The sequence below is a fragment of the Rhodamnia argentea genome, chromosome 2, assembly GCF_020921035.1.
Source record: "Rhodamnia argentea isolate NSW1041297 chromosome 2, ASM2092103v1, whole genome shotgun sequence".
In the NCBI taxonomy this organism is placed as follows: domain Eukaryota; kingdom Viridiplantae; phylum Streptophyta; class Magnoliopsida; order Myrtales; family Myrtaceae; genus Rhodamnia; species Rhodamnia argentea.
In genome coordinates this window covers 16856665-16874853 of record NC_063151.1, presented here as the reverse complement: position 1 = coordinate 16874853, position 18189 = coordinate 16856665, and the positions used below count along the sequence as shown (strand labels likewise).

The 18189-nt window shown below is 39.7% G+C and overlaps 1 protein-coding gene across 1 annotated transcript; it reads right to left on the bottom strand.

Annotated features, from left to right (window-relative positions):
* Positions 1-1368: 1368 nt before the first annotated feature.
* Positions 1369-8692, bottom strand: LOC115757521. Its single transcript, XM_030697779.2, has 17 exons — positions 8046-8692; positions 7124-7480; positions 6901-7041; positions 6635-6767; positions 6407-6520; positions 6249-6322; positions 6100-6174; positions 5743-5835; positions 5527-5587; positions 5012-5344; positions 4628-4754; positions 4416-4515; positions 3437-3506; positions 3208-3360; positions 3016-3111; positions 2329-2654; positions 1369-1989 (listed from the first exon to the last, which is right to left on the bottom strand). Exons 1-17 carry the CDS (start codon positions 8127-8129, stop codon positions 1738-1740), a joined length of 2589 nt encoding a protein of 862 aa, XP_030553639.2. The 5' UTR covers positions 8130-8692; the 3' UTR covers positions 1369-1737.
* Positions 8693-18189: the final 9497 nt, after the last annotated feature.

Genomic DNA, 18189 nt, shown 5'->3' with positions numbered 1-18189 from the left:
AGAAAAATGTCGCATATTATGTTTTCCAGAAAGTCATTTTTGAGAAAAATGTCAATGTTTTTCGATGTTTGGTTGAAATTGAAAAAAGAACTGCAAAATATTTTCTGTTGTTTGGAAAGGAAAATCAGATTAAATATATCTACGCTATTCGGGCGCTAGAGACTTGGGCACTAACAGCTAAAAAGCAAGCATGGGCAAGCCTCGATGGACCACAGCCTGAGCAAGGCCACTTTGGTCTCAAGCAAGAGCATAGGCACTGATCCCGCGTCCACAGAAGCCGAAAAAAGAACATGGAACCTAAGTACAACTTATGCGCCTTGGCCCGGGTCCACAAACGCCAAGGCCTCGGATATCTTGCTCAGATCCCTGACACCCGAGCCTAAGTCCACAAAGGTCGAGCGTGAAACGCCGGTGACTCGAGTTTTTTGGCACTCAGGCTTGGGTCTCCGACACTTGTGCCCTGATCCACCAAGGTTGGCCCGGAGATGCCAAGGTCCCGATGACCAAGCTCGGATCCTCGACGACCGGGCTCTAGTCCATTGAGATCGAGCCCAAAACCCCTAGTCGTTGGGCGGACACAGTCTCGGGCACTAGGGTCCTACGCTCAACCTTTCTAAACTCGGGCCCTGGTGCTAGGGCATCAGGCAAGGGCACCAAGGCCTCAAGCCCAGACTTGATGGATAAATATTTTCCGCAGAACAAACGGAACCGAATTTACTTATTCATTCTGGCTCCCTTCACAATTTCACGGCCTTGTCCAACGGTAAAGAGACATGAGTAAGGTCCTTAGCAGGTCCTCTCAAAGAGCCTTGATGCACCAATTTATATCAAGGCTTGTTTAGCTTTAATTGACCATTCGATTACTATCGTCATCCCTAGTAAGCTGGGACGTCATCATAAGTTGACAAACTTCAACCTCTTCAACCACAAAATCTCTTTCGGATGCACGAATGAACATCTTAGAACAAATCAACTAACATAAAATCTGGCATCTCATCCAGACGCCTTTTTCTTTAAACGAAAAGAAAGATCATTATGCGCACTCGAGAGGCTTTGACAAAGCCTCGCGATATTTGCCTTGAGGTAATCCAAGTAAGGGCTTACATTTCTTCACACACACAATGGGAATGCAGGTGCAATATAACATCTTCATAGTCGAATTCACACGACCTTATTTCCTTCTACTTTTGAGATAGACCATCTGGGTCTCTTCCAGGAATTGCTCCCACACACGTACAGTACACACTTTGAGTAAAGTCTATTAAACGCCCTAAATGACAGAAGACATAATGCACATGTTCAATTGCCAAAGAATTCAGCATCGCAAGAGAGAAGATTGGAAAGAAGAACTGAACAAGGAAAAAAACAAAGCTCGAAATACGCTTTTCATTACTGTCTTTACTGTCAAGGCCTTCGGCCGGAAACCATATTCTCAATTATCATCCAAAAGCTCTGTTCTTTCTACATTTCTTGTCATTTTCTTCTCTGTCATTCCTCTTCCATACAGTTCAATATTTTTCTCTACAACCGGCTTTCATCTTCAAAAGCCCAAATATAGAATTAACACACTCGCCCGACTTTCCTCAAACGCAGTCGGGCTGAGGCCAAAAATGAAAATGAGGGGGAAAAAGGACCTACATCTCGGACACGTGCGCCGCGTGCCACCCTTTCCTACAATTCGACCCTAGGATAAAATTACAAGCCGATTTGTGACACTACAAGAAAGAAAATTCCGAGCTACCTGTACAATACAAACATTTTTTTTAGGGCTTCCAGCGCTTTCGAGCTTCTTCCCCGCATCCCCAATCCTTCTATATGCGCAGTTTCGTCAGAACCTGTGCATTGGCTTCCATGTTCGTTCTCACCACTGAAAAGGGTTAGGTCTGCGCAGTCAAGGGATGCTCCACACGCTCTATTGTAGGATTGACATGCCGAATGGCACACTCGAAGCCTGTTGTCTCCATCCTTGTCACACTTTTGGATTGAGATCTGGCATATTTTCAGATGTTTAGTCAAGCACCATAAAGTAATTTGTGTCCCATATAAATGCACAACCTCACACCCAAATAAGGGTTCAAATGTGAAAACATGGGATCGCTCCTAGATAAGTTACTAAGATTAATAACCAACACTCGATAGGGGTCAATCAGCATTAGACAGACAGAACTTGTGTGCAGGACAAAATTCAAACGATTGCATGCACCGTAGCCATGAATATTGTTTGGATGACTTCTAATGTTCATAAGAGACAAATGCTCTTCCTGAAGATTTACGACAAGGGCAAGTATTAGAAAAAATCCAGTCAAAGGTTTAAAGAGTCATACTCACCCAGCAGGCTAGCTTTTTAGCAGCTGAATCGCAGTCGTACTGTTTGTTAAAAAGATTATTTATTAGCTTCCGAGCACCACCCGGAAACAGACGGTGATAATTAGGCATGACAACAACTTCTTCTAGCTGCTGAAGCACACTTGGTTCACTAGGTGCACAGTGCTGCCCAGATTTTCCTATCTCTAGCACATCTTGGCAAACTGAAAGAGTGGACAGAAGCTTGGAACTATTCTGGCACGTATAACCAGCATAGTCTGAGCAACGAAATTCACACTTGCCATTGTCACAGACACCACCATGGAGGCTGCACTGTTCATCACAAACTTCTGCAATACAAACACCACAACACTACATGAGAAAGATCTATTTTACCACTGCAAGAATCTGACTTCTGCCATCAATGAGCCAAAAAACTAATTTTGGTTATGTTTCAACCACAGGGAATATTCAGCTACAGGCTGAAAGTACATATGCACAAACTCATCCCACACCATGAAAAGAATCAGTCCTTGCATCCAAACCAAATTCATTGAGGACAAGGTCCACTACATGTGGAGAGTAATTTATTCTTTGTCATCTTGACCCCTATAGTAGAGTGGAAGCAGCCACAAAATAGCTTCCGAAACCAAATGGAGGGCCAGTCAGAAAATGCTAAATTGAACATCAGCGAAAGATATGTCACACTACCAGTTGAGCAGTCAATGCCAGTGTATCGGTCATCACATTGACATACACCACTCCTCAGGCACTTTCCATGGCTGTTACAGTTGCCGGGACAGGCACCTGCACAGAGAAATTCCAACTGAGATATTTTGCTTCCAAGAATTTTGATATTCGGGGCTGGTCCTGTGATCAAGGGGAAAGAGGGACAGAACTCACGTTTACTACAATCATGCCCATGGAACCCTAGAAAACAATGACACCTCCCATCAACGCAATCCCCATTGAAGTTGCATGAATTTGGACAATGCCCAGAAGCAGGGAGCAAGCCAGTGCTACAGAGTTCATGATGAGCTGGGCACATCAATTCACCTACAAAGTAGTGAAAATGAGACGAAGAGTACAAAACATCATATGAAACATTATATGTAGAGGAAAGCACAGCTACCATTAAAACCAGGAAACTGAACTGGTCCACCAGCTTCTGGGCATACTTTCCAGATTCCATCCACAGCAACCTGAGGATTACAAGTAACCATTAATAGAGAATACACAAGAATGAACCAGACAATTTGGAAAATACTTTAACATGTGATGAACTAGTACAACCTGCATAACCATGATCAAGCGTTCAAAGTCTCATGATAGAGCAACTATTTGCTCATTAGAAGCATGGAAATTCATTAAATCCCAGAAAGTATGAGTGGCATTTGATGGGTGCACGTGGGTGGGGGTGCTGGTTTTGCATGTAAAAGCTAGAAGCTAGTAGCCGGAAGTTGTGGATTATCCTGTTCTATGTTATCCTTAGTTAAATAATAATTACTTCATTCCTCATCTACAAATAAATGAATCTAACTTCTAATGTTTCTGTACTTCCATAGATTTAAGGTGTTCAGTATTCAAATCACTCACATAACCATGTCAAATAAAACCAGGAAACGAAGCGCCAAATATCATAACTAAAAGGCACAACAGACCCCAAACATACACCGACATCTTCAGGCAGCAAGCCTGTGTTAAGAAAAGACAAGGTATCCCACTAATTTATCCTATGCAACCCATTAGTTTTGGCCAGTTGTTAGCAATCAATCCTATCAGTAGGCGAAAGGCCACGACCTTCCTTAGCAATCAATTAAATCAACTCATCAAGCAATGACAAACAATCAATCAACGCGTACTTAGCAGTTGAAGCTCAAATTCACTTAACTTACAATAAATCTTCAAATTGCAAAATTTATCTATCTTAGTCACAAAGTTCCTAAGCTACAGTTGAAGCATCCCCTATCCACAAACCTTAGGAAACTACCAGATGAACTAAGGCACAATGTCCAATGGCTTAGATTCTTTCTTCGCAGGAAGACCAACCAAAGCCAGGAAACTTAAATTCTTTCGTTGCAGAAAAAGACCAACCAAAGCCAGTAACTTACCTCAAGCGAATTATTTACACATCTATGCTGATAACAACCATTCCCTTGGGTCATTGAACCCCGAACAAACCCAGTACGTACTAATGATGAGGCCATACACCTATCAAATGAGAAATAGATGCTTTTAACATTTGATTCTCCCAACTTCATTGCACAAACAAATCAGATGGCCCGTCAAATCAGTATGCAAAATCCAACGTAGAAATAGTTACCTGGAATTACTTCCCCGCACTTCACCCAACATTCTGTCAGGAGGCCTTGCACTATTCATATCAGTACATGAGCCATCAGAATAAGCAACAAAGTATGTACAGTAATCTGCCAGGGAGGACTGCCCACCTGCAAACACAAGTATTCATCACATCATCTTCTAGGGATTCTCTACTAATAACTGTCAACAGATGAACATCTACGACACTGAAATTCAGAAGACCAAGACTTTTGACCTAAAATATAACGAAAAAGGGAGTGCTGATATGACCTTTCAGAGAAAATTTGGTTATACCAACATGGATATGCACAAAAATGAACAGACTATGCAATTTAGAAATGAGACCATCAAAAGAAGAGATGATGAAAATCAAAAAACCACACACCTTTGTTAGCTTGTGGAAAATAGCGAGCCCATTGAGGGAGGTCGCCACTATAACTTACAATTGGGCAATAACCCTCCGCTTCCCTGTTATATGTACAGCCTGAAAATTGTGTTGTATTGCAATGATATGCCCCCTTCCATTGATCGCAAGGGGAAGTGACAAAATCAGTTCCTTGGTTGCGGCCCCAATCAAGACGGTCTGCCATCCTGTAATTGGCCTCATACCAACCACTGTCTTCCAATAAAGCAAGTGTCATTTTAGAAACCACAGATCTTGTATCGACTGAACCCGTCATAATCTCGTTCATAAGTAGTCTTTTTTCCCAGTGGGACCCTAAACGCAAGTTATCCGTGTAAGCTGATAATCAAAAAGCTAGATAATTTAAAAACGAAAAAAAGTGCTGGCTAACTTATGAGACTTCAACAACCAACTTTACTACTTGAAACAGTTACATCAGGATCATATAAAGCCATGGCATGTACGGAAGATTGAGGAACAGGTATAGAAAGAAGAACCTGATGTGCCACGTCCACCCCCATCTTCCAGCTCCAAGCCAGTAAAATTCTCCGAAAATGCCTACAAGAATCATAAGTTGAATTTTTCACCAACAAACCAGACAATTCAAAATATGAGAAATTCATGAAAATGATTATTTGACGCAGATCCGGAACTAAATTCAGACAATAATTATTATTTCAATATTGAACTGAAGAAGACAAGTTGCTCATTACCCCATAATGAAAGCGAGAGTGCATGACAACACGTGGAAGCACAACACGGGTAACCATACGCCCAAGCCTTTCATCCATTGCTTGTTCTGTGACCTACAAGAGAGAACCCCATAGCAGTGCATCAGACAGTCAATAAACTGAGCAAGCATATCAAAGGTAAAAAAACATCAATATAGCTGATGAAACTTAGAATGAAAGAACCGGATTAAGAAATTGCTGGGATAGTATAGGAAGTAGAAACCATGTCAAAACAGTTTTTTTAATACGGAATCATAATTGGGTGGATCACCCCCAGGAGAAAAAGGCTTTAACTCTAATTTGAGACTGGATAACGACAGGGAATACTAAACTATTTACCCGGCTACGCCTTCTCTTGCTCTCATCCCTAAAGTGAGCAAAAGCATGGGGGTCAAAACCAAGTACGTGCATGACCTGAAAGGACCAAAGTTATCGATTAGAGCAAGTGCTGACCTTCTGGAAGATTCTAGTTTAACGTTACAACAAACCTCATGTATAAGAGTGGCAGAAAGTAGCGTCTCTGCTTCAGCGGTTAAATGGCGAGGAGCAACATTAACATGTCCTATAAATATGAACAAAACAGTTAAAGTTCTGTAGCGAAGGCACTAGAGAGAATTTTCATTTCATATAAAGCACCAGCAGTTACCAGCAATTGCACGACCCCATTGATCACGTTCACATGCCACTGCCCAAGCAAGAGTGTTGCCCGTGGTTGGTCTGGTCGTTACCAACAGAACTAAATCTGAATTAGCAACACCATCTACAAAATAAAGCAGTACGGAGTGTTAAGACTCGTCATGACACTTGATTCAATAAGCCAAATGGCGATGAAAGCAATTTTGCAGCGGAGAACACTCAATCATTACAAGGATACCTTCAACGTATTCACGTGGAAGCTGTACACCTCCATCTTGTCCACACGCAGAATATCCACTTAACCTCAAATTCCCTTTTACAGGCTCCACAGCAAGGGCTCTACTGAACCAGTCGACCGTTTGCCCTAGAGCCTGCATCATGCTCTCACTTAGATTCTATACTCATTGACAAGCCCTAATAGCCTTCTTCCTAGAGACATTTATGCCGCTAGACAAACAAAGAAAATGGCACACGATCAGATTAAGAACAAGCAAAAGTTTAAACCTTGCGTAGCCGATGCTGTTTGTCATCTCCAGCGATATCATCCTGGGTGCAATTATACCAGCAGTCGCTGAAAACTGGAGGTTCACCATGTGCATTACAAGATGGGCTACCAGGGAGAGAATTAGCAGGGGGCTCCCCTAGCTGACAAAAGCAAACAAGCCTCAGCAGAACCACAATAAGAAAAGTGAAGTGGAGAACCTAAAAAAACTTTGAACACACCGACCTTCACTATATCGCCAACACTTCTGCAATCTCTATCAGGAGAGTGCCCGACAGCATCATAATTTAGATATATCCTGATAGGCTGCTTTGCATCCTTCTGATGATATGGCGATGTGGACAATCCAAGTAATGCCCTTCCCTTCCGATGCAACGGTTTCGACACACCAGACTCCTGATAGACCTGTGGGGTTACCGAGTATACCTTATGACCAGGCCGTCTCCTTTGTTCAATTATTTGGTCATGGATGCATGAATGTGAGCTAATCTTTTCACTTCCTTTTCCAGGGTCGTGCCATTGGTGGGGTTCCTCAGCAATACTAGCATCTACAGCTTCCGCACACAGCAAAAACAGTACAATCTGAAGTGTAGCACATGCACACAGAACAATTAATAAGTCAGGCCACAAGATACCAGAAGGCAAAGGAAATCAACAATGCTCGCATAGGAAAGCCCATATCGAAGGTTCCAAAAAGTATGTAACTAACCACATATAGAACCATAATGAGAAGGCGACACCAATTTATGCCATACAAACGCACTGATCTGAAACTCGCGCACCCTAAGTTGAGCTGAAGAAGGATCACAAAGTTAACTTCTCTTTCTGTTTAACCTCAAAATTGTCCAACCTCAAATTATGTAAGATCTCATTCGTCAAAACCAGTTATATGGTCGAAAATTAAGTTCCTTGCAAGCTCAATTCAACTCCTCTAATAAACATTAACCCGGGTTTATCCTTCCAAAAACGCACATGAATTCTAATGAACTTCAGCAAACACATAAGAAGCACAAATCCAAACATGCCATCTCAATGACCAGCAGCTAAACAAACGAAACCCCAAAAACCCTCCATCCCCGACACTAGATGCGCGCACCCGGAACTCGCAATGAGCACGAACCCAAATCGAACTCGCACTACAGCTCACCTCGATAATAACGATGGCGAATCGGAGATCAGCGACGAGCCCGGGCGCCGCTAGAGAGCTCCTCCGCCGAACCGTCACCTCCATGGAAGGCCGAAGTCAAACACTCGGGAGAGCTCCAAGAGCGCTGTCATGGATCCCATCAAGCCGGCAGCGGTTCTCCGATCGGCTTCAGGGCTCGGAAAGACTCCCGGCGCGTCCGCATTTCAAGCTGATGCGCGCATTAAACACACGGACGCGCGCGCGCACTCCCCCAGCAAAAACCCAGAGAGGGGACGGGAGAGGTTGAGCTTCTCACTTCCTTCCCAGAGCTGCCTCGCCCCAGGTACACAGGCAAGGACTGGGATTAGCAGAGAAGGGTCGAAGAAGCGGATGGAGAGAGAGAGAGAGAGAGAGAGGCGGTGATTCGTGGGAATCTGTCGGGTCTTGGGTGGTGGTGGTGGGGGGTTTATAATGCGGACCGATTCGAAATCTGGGCGAAGAGGTTGGGACTGGGACTCGCTTTCAGTACATGGAAAGAGCAGGGGAATTTGGAAGGTTTTTGGTTCAACTGAAATGGGAACAAACACAACAACAACAGTGACAGTGGGAGGAGAGATGAGAGAGAAGAAGAAGAAGAAGATGAAGAAGAAGATGAAGAAGAAGATGAACGCGAGAGAGAGAGAGACACACACACACACAAGAGAAAATCAAACAGATTGGGTGGGGGTGGGTAGCAATGATAAATTTTTATTTTTTATTTTTTATTTGGATTTAAAAATGGGGTGGTTAATCTATAAATAGAAATGTAATTCCTTTTTCTTTTTTTTCATGTTTTTCGTCGAACTATTCCTTTTTTTCTCTCTCTCTCTCTCTCTCTTTTGCTGGATTAAATCTTGTATGTCTCAACAGTCTTCTATATCTCCAATGTTGGAATGCGAGGATATGTTTGGTCCCAAAAAAATATATATATTTACAATGATATATGCATAGATATTACCGTATCGAGCCCCATTTGTCCGACATGATCAATTGCATGTTTTGAGCTCATTGTCCATGACTTTTAGCTCAAAGAAGCACAGAGAAAACAAACCCATTCACTTGATCAGATTTCGTAAAGTTATTACCTTTTAATATTGTCGATTTAGTCTTAAATATTTTAAAATAAAAATTGATATAGCCATCCCGACTAATTTTGATAAAAAAAAATCGGGTGGACATTTTTGCAATTTTTTAAATAAATTTTTGGAACTTTTTTCTTCTTTCTTTATCTTCTTTTCCTGGCGATAGCGGAAGGAAACGGGAATAAATGGAAAAAGACAGAAACGGGAATAAATGGAAAAAGACAAAGGAAAGGAGGAAAAAAAAAACAAAAAAAATTTTTTTTTTTATATTTTGTAAAAATTGTCGATGTTAGTTTTGGCCATGTTACGTAAATCAGCGCTAACTAAATCACCACGTCAATAATTTCTTATCAAAATGATCCAAAAGGACTACATTTAAAAATTGTCGAAACATTTAGGAGTAGATTGGCTAAATTAAATAGTTTATGATTAAATTCGATTGCCGCACAATAAGCTTAAAACTTGTTGAACAATTTTCTTTACGTATAAGCATAGTCATGTATAATGAGGTAAGAAGTGTTTGCCGTGCCTAGATTGTTAGCGATTTTTATACATCACGAGCAACATTATTTCAATTTTTTTTTTATCAATTTGTGGGAGTAACAGCCAAAAAAAAAAAAAAAGGCATAAAAGAATCATCTTAAGTACGATACGAACGTTGTTGTCATCCATAAATATTCACTTAAAAGGAGAGACTGAAACCACTTAAGACGCATTAAGCGACTCATTTGCATTAAATGGCTCTTCCAAAGTCTACCGATGGCAATGAAAACTTGCCCCAATCAATGTAATTTGGAAATTTTCCGTAATCAAACGTTCATGACGAGTGTTATAAAATCACTCTTTAACATGACTTTATATTAAAAAATTGCGATAGTTCTATTGGTGCGTGTGTGTATTTTTGGGTACTTAGGATGAAAATACCACGAAAAATCTCAAACTACTACACCTGTAATAAATTGACTTAAAATTGATTTTTTTATCACAAAAAAACATAAACTAGTACTCTTGTGATAAATTTACCCCAAATTATTTTTTTTACCCTAAAAAACTCCAAACTGGTAGACCCGTGACAATTTATCATTTTCTAGTCTTCGTAAAATAAGGTTACTACCATGAAATACCCTAAACTAATACACCTGTGATAAATAGAGGGTATAAACCCTAAATTGGTATGTCGATCAACCGCCACATGTTATCTAATTCAGTAATTTGACGGTAAAATTTAACAGAAACTAATGGAGAGTAAATTTGATACTAGTACACCAGCTTGGGATTTTTTGTGGTCAAAAAACTAGTTTTTGATAAAACCGTCACATGTGTTTCAATTTGAGATTTTTTGTGATATTAACCCCATTATAAGCAACCAAGGTAGCTAGCCCACTAGTAAAATGATCATTTTATCTTCCATGATGTTATGAATTCAATTCACATAGTGAGCGAATTGTGAACAGTTCGTGCTATGCAGCATACTTCGTGCCGAGGGACATCCTAGCCATTGGCATCTTGGTTGAACCGTAGTCACGAGCTAACCTCGAATTTTCGAGTCATGAAAGATACAAAGTATTCATGAGTCAAGCCAAGTATCCGATAGTACATATGAAACTCTTATGATAATGCGCACAAGTGAATCGCTAGCTCTGGTCACCTCTTCGCACCCATTTGCCAACGACAAAAAAGAATAATTACACAAATGGTCCCTTAATTTTGACTTGATGTGCAATGTCATCCTTGAACTTTTCATTTGTTTAATATAGTTCCTAAACTTTAATAAGTTTATGGAATATATTAAACCAATTAAAAGTTCGGGAATTACGATTCAAGAACCACATTGAACGGATAAAAAGTCCATGGACGACATTACACATCAAGCCAAAGTTCGGGGACTATTTGTGTCATTTTTCAAAAAAAAATTTTACAGTAGCTATTTCAGCAGTGTACTACTTCTTTAAGAGCCCAAGTATCAACCTATGGGAAAATTTCAAATAACGGCTTAAATTGTCATCATTTTCTCAAAAGATGTCTCAAAGTGAATATTGTTTCAAATAAGGGCTCAAAGTGGCAATGACAGTATCAAATAAGGGCCTAACCCGACCGAATGACCAAATATCCTAACCGATCAAGGGCATTTCACTCAAATAATTTTAATTTTAATTAATTTATTTATTTATTTTTCCCTTTTTTTTGTTGTTGTGATCGACGAGGGCCGACAAGGGCCTGTTGGCGAGGGCCACAAACCTCGCCTATCCCTCTCCGGGGCATCGCAATAACCGGTCATCGTCTAAGATCGGCCACTAGCGAAAAGAAAAGAAAAAACAAAAACAGGAAAAAGAATAAAAAAATAAAAACACAAATGCTCTTTGATCTGCCGAAAGATTTGATCGGCGGCAAGGTTAGATCATTTGTTAAGACTAATATATCTACTTCATGCTCTTATTTAAAATAGAATGTATTTCGATCCAATCTTTTGGAAAAAAAAAAAACAATGAGTACTTTTAAGTCATTATTTGTAATTTTTTTCCGAATCTATTGAGGTGGTGTCCGAATAAAATGAGCGGTTACGGCGCCTACGACTGAATTCACGTCGCTCAGCAGTCAGTCACAGTGAGCAGCATGCCACTTGCCGGGCCCCACTCTCTCTCTCTCTCTCTCTCTCACTGTCTTGTTTTTCAAGCATTGAAAAAATCATAAGGGCAGTGCGTGTCCGCGGGTCCCACCTGACATTAAAAATAATTGTCCACCCCGACCTTTTCATAATTTAAATGAAAACCTTCCATAAGATAAATAGAAATAGATTTTTCTTTTTTTTTTGTGGGTCGGAATAAATAGAAATAGATTGCATTATCCTCTTAGGATCCTCCCCCGCTTACATGGGAGTTCGTACTCGTCCTAGGCTGCTTCTCATGTAAAGCGTTGACCCCATATCGATCCAGGACATCATGAAGATGCCCTTCTTCGGAGCTCGTTTGGTACCCGACACCACTTTGAATTAAAAAAAAAAAAAAACATCTAAGGATGAAATAAAATGCTGTTCTTTTGCTTGTTTGTTTGGCGCCTCACATTTGTTCATCCCTTTTACCAACTCCCTTTTTTGAATTTGCTCAATTTTTATCGAGTAAAAGGCGAACTTCACCGTCCATCGCTCGATTTCAGTGGAATTTATGATCGGGTCACCGCATTTTGATTATGATCGCTTGGACGGTGTAATCTTTCGCTTATTTTTATCCGGGTACAATGTTTGTATCTTGCTATTTTTTATCCGGCGGGATGACATGATGGCACATGGCTCTAATCTGAAAAGTGTACTGAAAAAGATTCGAAAGAAGGAAGGAAGGCAACCCCCCTCTTTTCTTTCTTTTTCCCTCGCTGCCGAGTTTTTGAAGGCTGTCTCAAAATCTGTATAGAGATAATGTAACGGAGACTCCGTCGAATATTGCATCTAGATTTGCCTCTTAACATTGTAGATTGCTAGAGTGACCCTCTTCTCGATGCGATAAAAAAGGTTTTAGTGTTTTCGGCAAGAAAATAATCCCCACCGAGATGTCACACCTATAAAAAGCAATTGCCTACTTAAGCGCCATTTGGTCACATTTACCTTTGTTTTCATTTACGAACTGTAAAATCATTTAACTTATTTTCAATTAATTTAATCCTCTATTAATAAAGACACTTTTTAATTGGTCATTTTCTCTAAATAATGTTTGTCATCTTTAGAAAATAATTATGCAAAATTAAGCGGTTGGTTCGTTTAACGGTTCCGGATAGGGATGTGATGACTTAGCTCTCAAACCTTACAAAAGCCTAACGATTAGGGGATTCTTTTATGGACATGACTTCAAATTGGGAAGATATTGAGTAGTTAGGCTTTGGTACTTCGGCTGATCCAAGACCCAGTCTGGATTATTTTTTTAATCACCATCTTGGCATCCTAATCCATCATCAATATTCTAATCTCCAACTTGTGATTATAATATTAACGGGGCGTCGTCCATAATCTTGCACTAACCCCCTCGAATCGTGCCTGCTTACCGGTCTCAGATCGGTTCCAGCTCATCTAATTTGATAAACTAACCGCCGTGCACTAATTAAACATGCCTCGATTTGTCTAAGAGTAATTAATAGCTCGTCTAAGTCTTTGAACGCCCGTGAATTTTTATATGGGAGGTTTCTTGGGGTTGCATGTTTGACGTGCATTCCCAAGGACTTCTTTGCCTCGAGAAGTAAGCAAATCTTGCAGTCCACGTTACGACCTTGTCCGAAGATGTTCGTACTTCTTTTGTGTCCTTGAGATTAAAACGAAAAAAAAAAACAGAGAGAAAAATGGAGATTTTGACCGATAAAAAACGGGGGTGATAAAAAATAGATTTGATAATTCAAAAAACGGTAATTGCACGTAAAACAAGAGAAAACGATATATTAGAAGTTGTACTTTTTTTTTATGGATTTCGTTAAAAAAAATTGCCTTTGGGAATTTTTGCACCATCACGACGAAAAGATAACAACAACCTCAATATGTTGAAATAGCATAAAAAATGCATTGTAAATCCCAGATCTATATCTAAATCGGAATAGAATAACATCCTAATTTAAATCTAACTTTAGATCGGGAGAAAATAACCGCAAAAGGATACTTGTTGATCACAAAATCACTTTCGGATAAGCCGATTGATAGAAAAAAACTTCGACAATTTGCGGAATGTTTGACAATCTGAAGCAAGCACCCAAAGTCGGAGCGAGCAAATTCTTTTGATGCACTTGCGTTTTGATCTTCGGAGAGGTTAGATGTCAATCACAGCTCCACAAAATTAACGAAGAAATTTATAGAAAAGAACAAGTCCGGGGAAAACTAAAGCAATATAGAGAAAAGGGAGGTGGGGAGGGAAGGCAGACAGGCGGAAAGGACCCTCTCTCTCCCTCGAGAAGGCTTCTGCAGAAAAGAGAAGGGAGGTAGCAGCAGGAGGGAGAGAAACCTAGGGGAGAAAAAGAAAAAAAATATTTATCACTTAATTGAAAAAATTAAAAAAATAGGATTGAACTGACAAATATGCAATGAATTTAGAATTTTTTGGAGAATTTTCCCGTTATTATCACGACAAAATTTTGGAGCAACATGGTCGGATAGAAGTGAAAACCCTCCGTTTATGCATTAGCTTTCCTTATAATTTAACTTCCCTCTCTTTACCTTCCTCATTTATTTCATCTATTCTATCGCTTAAGGTGTACATGTACATTGACCTTGATGGGAATCATAATAACTTTAGAGGAATAATAGACATATTAACATGGTCTATAAAATTGATAAACCGATGAGATATATAAGCGTCTAAATAATATCATCCATATAAGAGTCTATCGTATTAGTTAATATATTGTACAAGAAACCTTATCCATATTCATGCGTAGATGCAGTCTCTCTCTACGTACTAATCAAAGTCTTGGCTTTCGTATTGAAGTCGGGTTTCGCATCCTTCGGACCCTAATAATCAATCACTTTGTAGCGAGGATCCTCTTGTCATTCTTCGTTCTTTAATTTCTCATTCAATTGCTAGTCCAAACTTTTTGGTTGGAAATACAGATATTTCATCATAACTATCATTTGTAATCTATGTTATTTTTGTAGAATCCACGGATCGTAGGTCACCATGATGCGACGCGAGCCCAAAAATACGATATTCAAACCGATAGCAACCACTTTGGTTATAGAGTAGTTTAACTCTCCACCCAACCCTTAAATATTTCTCACCTACAAAGAGATCTCCCACAAACCCTTTGAAACTTCTTAACAATGTACTTTCACTTGCGTGTGCCGGTATCAAAGCGCTATGTAGGGGTGAGCGGTTCCAGGTTCTATACACATTCCACGTGGAACCCGAAACCCGCTCATAGGAACAGATTTCTAATTTTTTGGGGCCTGAAATCTATCTTGCATCTCGCGGAATCTAGAACCTATCCCGTCACAGGTTCGAGGTCGGTTATAGGATTTACCCGGGTTCCACATGTATTCTTAATTGAATGATTGCAATGAATCATTACATTTAATTACCATCATTTGTTTCTATAATCCACTAACCACAACTCATATTTAGACACATGAATAAATACAAAACATTAACAAAGTAAAAGTCTCGATCATTTAATTCCAAATCACCACACTTATCATCGGACGTTATAAAATACTGCAAAATTGCGCGAAAAATATACCATGAAAAACACAAAAAATAAAAAAATTATTTCAGGTTCTTAGTTATAAATTTTAAATTTCACCTACATGAAACTTATCATGAATATCTTGAAATCCGAAACCATGCTCACTCGTAACGTCATGCATGGATGCCCTAGAGAGTGAGAGAGAGGGAGGGGGTTAAGACTACCACCACATGTACCTTTTCGTGTCCATATCCATGCAAATTACTTTGTCAATGCCTGTGTGGGAATGCCATCGAAAGATAGAACTATGTTAGTTGACTGCCGTCGTTGTTGACGATGTGGACGAGGCCTCAAGACTGAACTGCACGTAATAATTCTCTCTCTCTCTCTCTCTCTCTCAAGACTGAACTCTCTCTCTCTCGGATATTGAAGAATCCCGTTGAAAAGGACTTGAGAGGTTTGAAGAATTTGGTTTTCATTTGAAATCAACAGAGCCTATGCGGAGTTTGCGGAAAATGGGGGATCGCGCTCGAAGTTATCGTGCTTAACAATGTCAGTTCATAATTGGCAAAAAAAGTCTTAAACCTTTTACATTTATGCTAATTCAATCCATCCGGCCATTTTTGACCCAACGTTGGCATAGACAATTTTTAATAATACTTTTATAATTTTTCAAATTATTTATTTTTTTACTTTCTTTTTCCTTTTTTTCCTTTTTATTTTTTTTTATTCTTTCTTCATCTAGTTGGTTGCTGAGTTCAACGGTTGGCCGGAGGCGAGGGTTGGCGAGGTCCACTTGTGAAGCTTGCCCACGCCGGCCAATTGCGAGGTGTGACCTCACCCACCGACAAGAAGATTGGCCTCACCATGGCCGGGTGAGGCTCGACCTTGCTGGCCCTTACCTCCGGCCGATTGCCAAACTCGGTGACAGGCTAGAGGAAGAAGAAAGAAATAGAAAGAAAAGAAAAGAAAGGAAAAAATAGAATAAATAAACAATTCTAAAAAAATATTTAAATATTACCAAAAATTGTCCACACCAGCACCAACCGCGCCACATTAGCGATTTTCGATCAAAATTGGCCTAATGAACTGGATTCGTACGGATGCAAAAGGTTTAGGACTCAATTGGGAAAGAAAGGTTTTTAACTGAATTGACACAATTACAATAGGATTGAAACTTTTTTGGTACTTCTCCCTATTCTTTTTTGCACTACAAATTTGTAGCCAACGATTTTGTCCTGTGATGCCCGTTTTTGAAAATGTTAAAGAGTGTTGCTTGGGTACTTGTTAAGCCTTATTGATGGTCTTTGAATATGTAAAATTACTTTTTGAAGTGATTGGTTTATCAAAGTGCATAATTCTTCTATTTTCAAAGTGTCTTGAGACTTTGTTTAAGTCCACTTTTAGTTCACTTGACTAGTACCCCAGTGGCACTTGATAACAAGACATTCTTTTCAGATTCTTAGAATTAGAATCAGGATCTCCCGACTTCTTTCATTATGCGAGTAAATCCTCCCGGTCATGCACTTTCACTTGCTGCTTAAAAAAAAAATTCTACCGTGGCAAAGGGCTTAGCTACCATTAGTCTGAAAGGGATGACGATTTGCATTCGCATGTCATAATCGGGGTTTTGTAATGAAGTCAAGTCGTGCGATTGAAAAATACCGTATCCCGCGAATGATGCTGTAAAATTTATGTATGTTAAATTCTTGTTGAACCGTGCCACTTTTAGATTTTGTAACATAAGTAACATCAAAATGTGTCGATTCGTATCGGAAATTGCTAGCCCTCCAGTGGCTCGACACAAGCCCGCCAAGCACGCACGTAAATGGATGGCTTCGACGATAATTTTTCAAAAATAACGAGATGATTTATTATGCCTTGATATATGTAGAAAAAAATCCAATGCATTTATTGACATTATCGGTCGCTTGTTTTGCTGTTGGAGTAGAATATTTTGGTCCCGTCAGATCAATTTTTGCTTATAGGTATTTAACATTATGGCATGAGTTAAAGAAAAGCAGCATACTTTTGACGAATGGTGATTACTACGAGACATTTATCGCTTTCAAAACACCTATCAATTGACAACTGTCTATATGGAGCACAGGATCGATCTTGGTTTAGATTGGACATTAGCCTTTCATGTTTAGTCTCCATAGAATGTGAAAATGATAGGGGAAGCAAGAATATAAGGTAGTCCCAAAAAAAAATAATGCTAAATTGGAATGCCCGCGAAACATTTATGCACAAATTTTTTTTGGTGCCTTGAAAAATCTCAAACCAGTAAACATGTGACATATTTATCCCAAATTAACTTTCATCTCACAGAGAATTCTAAATAGTTGAAAAATCTCATACCTCCGTTTAATGTCCTCGTTAAATTGCTGACGGGAAAACACAAATGGAAAACAACTCGTCTGACAAGGATCCGACGTGGAAATTTAACATAAATGGCTCTTGGAAACAACGTTGTCTAAGAAATTCAAGCTTGTCCGGTGGATCGTAGTCCTACGAGGAAGAGAAGATCTTGAAAAGAGGTATTAATTATGAAATATCAGCCATCTCAAGGCCAGCATTCAGATCATTAGCAATGTGTCTCTTCGCAAGCTCCGTCATTAAAAATGCCAAGTCCATAGGATACTCTTGAGCGAACAGCATATGAATCGTCGCAAATTCTCGGATAACAACTCCTTTTGCATCTCTAGTAGCTTCCCTACCAAACAAGGGGTCCCTTGCATTTCGAAAATTTGCCGAAATCATGAATTTTGCCCTAATTTTTTTCCTAAGATTTTGGAGGAGAGAATGAAGGAGCTAATTCAATTTTGCCCTAATCCCCACTCTTAGTTCACTTTCTTTAAATTCTGTCTCCCCAAACGACGTCATTTTTTAAAAAG

Bases quoted from the DNA above. Each gene is read 5' to 3' on its own strand.
- LOC115757521 (XM_030697779.2), bottom strand. From the start codon at position 8,129: ATGGAGGTGACGGTTCGGCGGAGGAGCTCTCTAGCGGCGCCCGGGCTC. The intron at 7,042-7,123 runs GTCGGTGTGTTC...TGCTTTTGTCAG, and splicing joins GTGTTGGCGATATAGTGAAG to CTAGGGGAGCCCCCTGCTAA. The intron at 5,345-5,526 runs GTTCTTCTTTCT...ACTTGCGTTTAG, and splicing joins GGGTGGACGTGGCACATCAG to GGTCCCACTGGGAAAAAAGA.